Source organism: Chelon labrosus (genome assembly GCF_963514085.1).
Source record: "Chelon labrosus genome assembly, chromosome: 14".
Lineage (NCBI taxonomy): Eukaryota > Metazoa > Chordata > Actinopteri > Mugiliformes > Mugilidae > Chelon > Chelon labrosus.
The window spans coordinates 4,474,256-4,479,968 of record NC_140347.1 but is presented as its reverse complement, the minus strand read 5'-3'; the positions used below and the strand labels follow the sequence as shown (position 1 = coordinate 4,479,968).

General features: G+C 41.4%; 1 protein-coding gene across 1 annotated transcript; it reads left to right on the top strand.

Annotated features, from left to right (window-relative positions):
- Positions 1 to 362: 362 nt before the first annotated feature.
- LOC311499643 (nuclear factor 7, ovary-like) lies at positions 363 to 1,856 on the top strand (the record flags this gene model as incomplete). Its single annotated transcript, XM_084560715.1, has 1 exon — positions 363 to 1,856. Exon 1 carries the CDS (start codon positions 486 to 488, stop codon positions 1,854 to 1,856), a length of 1,371 nt encoding a protein of 456 aa, XP_084416841.1. The 5' UTR covers positions 363 to 485.
- Between the last annotated feature and the right edge of the window lie 3,857 nt (positions 1,857 to 5,713).

Below are 5,713 nucleotides of genomic sequence, written 5' to 3'. Positions count from 1 at the left end.
TACTGGCTCATTGGGTTCTATCTTTGCCTACTTTCGGGATTTGTGTGAAAATCTGTTGATGTTCATGGACATCAACAATTCACTTCAAAATAAAACACCTTTGGCCTGAAACACTCCTGACTAACAGGTCAAAGTTCTACATTCATGAGAGGAGTTCTGGTGTAGCTCCGCCCCCTCACGTGATTCACCTGAGACAAACCAGGAAACAGTTTATTGTGTGAGACTAAAGAGAGACACAGACGATCAGATTCACCTTCAGACCAAACTAACACCTTCCTCTGAGTGAGTCCAGCTACAGGAGAGAAAAGTGGAAAACTACAACACTGCTGCTTCAAGCTGCTGACTCTCCACACACTGAAGGTGAGTTTGACCAAAAACAGGACTCAAAGTCAAAGGAAGCTTCAGGGAAGTTAGTAGAAGATGGAGGAGAGCCATGACTGACTGGACTTTGTGTCTGCTGTGTTTCAGCTTCACTCAGAGACTAAATGGCTTCCAGATCAGAGGAGGATCTCTGCTGTCCGGTCTGTCACGACATCTTCAGAGATCCTGTTGTTCTGTCATGTAGCCACAGCTTCTGTAAAGTCTGTCTGAAGAACTGGTGGAGAGAGAAACCAACACAACAGTGTCCAGTTTGTAAGAGAAAATCTTCAAAGGAAGAACCACCTGTTAGTATGGTGTTGAGGAACCTGTGTGAGTCCTTCTTACAGGAGAGAGATCAGAGATCTTCAGAGGCTCGCTGCAGTCTGCACTCTGAGAAACTCAGACTCTTCTGTCTGGACCATCAGCAGCCAGTGTGTCTCGTCTGCAGAGATTCAGAAAAACACTCCAACCACAGCTTCAGACCCATCGATGAAGCTGCACGACAGCACAAGAAGAACCTTCAGGAAACTCTGGAGCCCTTAAAGAAGAAGTTAAAGGTTTGTGAACAAGTTAAAGTGAAGTTTGATGAAACAGAAAAACACATCAAGGTCCAGGCCCAACACACAGAGAGGCAGATTAAGGAGCAGTTCAAGAAGCTTCACCAGTTTCTAGACGAGGAAGAGGAGGCCAGGATGGCTGCACTGAGGGAGGAAGAGGAGCAGAAGAGTCAGATGATGAAGGAGAAGATGGAGACTCTGAGCAGAGACATAGCAGCTCTTTCAGACACAGTCAGAGCCACAGAGGAGGAGCTGAGAGCTGAAGACGTCTCATTCCTGAACAACTACAAGGCTGCAGTGGAAAGAGTCCAGCGCTGCCCCCTGCTGGATGATCCACAGCTGCCCTCAGGAGCTCTGATAGACCAGGCCAAACATCTGGGCAACCTGACCTTCAACATCTGGAACAAGATGAAGGACATGGTCTCCTACACTCCTGTCATTATGGATCCAAACACTGCTCATCCAGAACTGATCCTGTCTGAAGATCTGACCAGTGTGAGACGAGGAGATGAACAACATTTTCCTGATAATCCAGAGAGGTTTGATTATAACTGGTCTGTCCTGGGCTCTGAGGGCTTTAACTCAGGGACTCACAGCTGGGATGTTGAAGTTGGAGATAACACATGGTGGACACTAGGTGTGTTAGCAGAGTCTGTCCAGAGGAAGAGAGACATAGTGTCTGGATTGTGGGGAATATGGTTCTATGAAGGTAAATACTCAGCACGTTCACCAACAGATCCTCCCACTGTTCTCTCAGTAGAGAAGAAGCTCCAGAGGATCAGAGTGAATCTGGACCGGAATAGAGGAAATCTGTCGTTCTCTGACCTTGATACTAACAAACACATACACACCTTCACACACACTTTCACTGAGAGGATGTTTCCATACATTCACGCTGGGGATAAAGTGAAGATATTACCAGTGAATCAGATCAGTTAGAGATAAACATTATGATTATAAACAAATAACAAATAATCAATGTCAGTGATAATATAAATTGTAGTTTTGTCGTCATGGTGTTGGGTCAGTACGTCACTGCAACCAATGAAAACACATTTAATATCTGGTGGTGGAAGTAGATCATTGTGTTTAGAGTTTAAGACACGTTGAAGCTAGAGATGATAACTTTCTTTATACAAGGACCTGAAGCAAGCAGTTGATGTGAGGAAACCCACCAACATCTCAGAACTGAAGTGGTTCTGTTCTGAGGAATGGGCTAAAGACGACTGATCAGCAGTTACCAGAAACATTTAGTTGATTTCTTGACTCAAAGCTTAATTTCTGTAATGACTATGTCATCGTATCAGAAGGAGAGTCACAGTGGACGATGGTGGAAATAAAAAATGTTCTTGCACAGCTCAGGTTTAACTTCAATGATCAGAGTGAAGAACATTTTTAGCCGCCTACTTAAATAACAGGAAACCAGTCGCTCTGAACGATCCAGATGATGTGTAGTTAGCTCTAAGTCTGAGGTGTACCTAGCTTTGATGTGATCTGAGCTGGAAGCTAACCTTAGCATGCTAACAACACAGTTTACTCACTTTGAGAATGCACGATAAATATTTCTTAATAAATAAACCTTAATTAAAACCTGCATTAGCAGTTTATTTTTAAATCTAAAATTTCAGAAACTCAGTTAGCATATAGCATCAGCCGTTCTGGACCGAGGGCTGCTGTTTACTGAAGAGACACAAAATGTGAGAGAAGAAGAAGAAGAAGCCTCAACAAACAGTCTGTTTATCTGCTGCAGATCGTCTGACATTCATTATTCCTTCTCCCTGAACTTTAAATAATATAATAAATAAAATGATAAACCCAACATTTAATAATTTACCTTATCAGCATTTGTGTGTCTTTACTGAACGTTGGTGTGATTTTAATAAATTAAACTCACATTTTTAACAAACCATAGCTAGGAGACTCATTTTCACCACCTTATAGTTTTTTAAAAGTTTTAGCAATTATTTATTTGTAAAGTTTTATTCCACCACCACACTGTATATACAGAATGTCTTTATATTTCTCTATAAATTTTCGAAGCGTTGTTATTCTTTGTTTATATTTTTCAAATTAGTACTTGTGGGGTTTTTTCCCCCTGTCGAAGTCAAAGTCGTTACTGTTTTGTATATTTTTTTTGCCAAATTCCCGCGCTACTGTGACAAGATAATTTCCCATGTGTGGGACCAATAAACATGTCTTATGTTTTATGTCTTATTTCTTTTTTCATTATTACCAACACAATACAGATTAAAATATGTTTGTGTCACATTCAGTTTTATTATTTTTATTTTATTTTATTGCTAAAAAAAAAAGCTACAAATCCTCTAAATACACATGGACTGTGGTGTGTATGCAAATAACCAAAAACTACAGAATATTTAAGTTCAACATACATATATTTTTAATACACAGACATCTGTAAATAATTATTTGATCATGTATTTGTTTGCAATTGTGCATAGCTGCTGTTGAGTTAATATTATTCTAACGTGCACAACTTAAATGACGATTAATAATATAATATAAAAGTGTCCTTCTAGGAGCTGATCTCAGAGTTTTACCTGATTAAACAACGGAAATAAAAGTACAAGAATCATAAAGTTTTTACTCTCTGTGGATGTTTGGACGTCATAAAATGTTAATAAGTTAGATTTATTTTCCTCTACAGGGAGATACAGCTGCTCCTGGAGGTTTATTTATCTGATATCTTTATACGACAGCTCAGTTTGTTGTATTACTGTTATTTAAAATCTCATTCTTCTTCCAACAAGTGGTTGCTTTGTAGGATGATGTTTGATGGAGGGATGAGGTTCTGATGCTGGAATGATGCAGTGTTGTTTCATCTCATTTAAACCAAACTATTCTACTTTGATCTCATCTGTCCACTAAACATTGCCCCAATAGTCTCCTGTCTTGTCCACATGATCGTTCATTTTTGCACTTCTGGTTCAATGCCAAACTGTTTTTAGTTGCATCCACTGACAACAAAGTTGAATCTAATATCTTGACTCATCTTCACTTTCCCACTATCCAGCTGGATAACAAATGTCTTTTAATTATTATATTATGTTGTTTAATTATAGACAAAAAAAAAAAAAACTAAAGTTTAGCACTAGCAGTGCTAAACTTCCTGCTGCCGTGTTGCTGACCTCCTCATAAAACGTCCAAGCAGGTCATTCAGTGTAGAGCAGACAGTGGAGTGATAACACATCTGGTGCTCTATGCTATCAGCAGATTAGTGGCTCTTTGTTAAGGAGGCTGCAAACACAGAGCGAGCTACTGAAAGTCCTGGACAAAGAATCTGAGAGCGCTGAGGATAAAGCTGCATCCTCCAGGGTTAAATATTAAAGAAATCAATCAGTTTGTGTCCTGAAAGAGCCGGAAACATCACAGTCACACTACTTACTACATGAACCCAAAAATGGATGGAGGATTCAAACCTGCTTCTTTTCTAGGAGAAACTTAAAAATGGAGTCTGGTGGTAAACTGGAATCCTGTGTCTTACAAGAGCAACATTCAAGCAGTGGAAAATCCATTTTCATCTCCGGCCCTATCCCCACGTCGGGCCGCGGCCCTGGGCCTTTCAGCCGCCTTCTTTATCTTCACACCTGGCTGCAGTCAATGTGCGGCTCATTCAAGATTAACTTTATCCACAATTTCGACTCTTTTTGGTCCCGCCCCTCTCTTTTTTTCACCTGACGGCCTCCATCTGAACAAGTCTGGGAGTCGCTTGCTTGCAGCTAACATACAGCATGCCGTATTATATCAGCTGTCCATTCCTGCGTGACCATGATCATCATTACCATCACCTGGCCTCTCAGCGCCTCCACCCCTGCCCACCCAATACAACCAAGCACCTTTAATTAGTGCCGACGCCCTCTCGTGGAAGGATGTTCAAATTACCCATCCTCCGTTTTTTCGTGGCTGCTCTTCCTCGCCCTCCTCTCTGTGTGAGTCACCAGTTACAACTGATCTCACTAGCTCCCCCTCTAGGCCATCTTCGTGCAGTACATTCCCTATCTACATCATTGTATCCTCCAGCAGGCCAGTTTTGTCTTCATTTAGACGATTTTCTGTTAACCCCAACAATCTTGTTAATATTAAATGTCACACTAGCCCGCCCTTAGACTATGATCCCACTACTGCACAGCCTCCTCCCACTCCTGGCCAAACCGTACTCAAATTTGGACTTTTTAATATCCGCTCTCTCTCCAGTAAAGGACAACTTCTACAGGATTTCATCAGTGGCCACAGGTATGATGTCTTATGCCTAACTGAGACATGGCAACAACCAAATTACTTTTCCCAGCTGAATGAAGCATCTCCTCCCGGGTATGTTTACACCAGTCAACCCCGTGCCATTGGACGGGGGGGAGGTATCGCAATAATTCACCGCAAGAAATGGAAAGTCTCGTCTGTCTCTATCCCAGCCCACCAGTCATTTGAATCTCTGGTCATTCAACTGAACGGACCATCTCCTACTATAATAGCCACTGTTTATCGTCCACCTAAGCCCAACACTGATTTCATCAGTGAATTCTCTACCTTCTTCACTCACATATCCTCACTCAGCCCTAACATAATTCTACTGGGTGACTTCAACATACATCTCGACAATTTGAAAAATTCTCTCACAAAAAGCTTCACATCTTGCCTGGACAGTTTTGGATTACAGCAGTTTATTGACTTTCCCACCCACTCAAAAGGACACATTCTGGACCTGATCTGCTGTTCTGGTACTACTCCTTTTAACTGTTCTGCAATTGATCTCCCCATCTCTGACCATAAGCTTATAT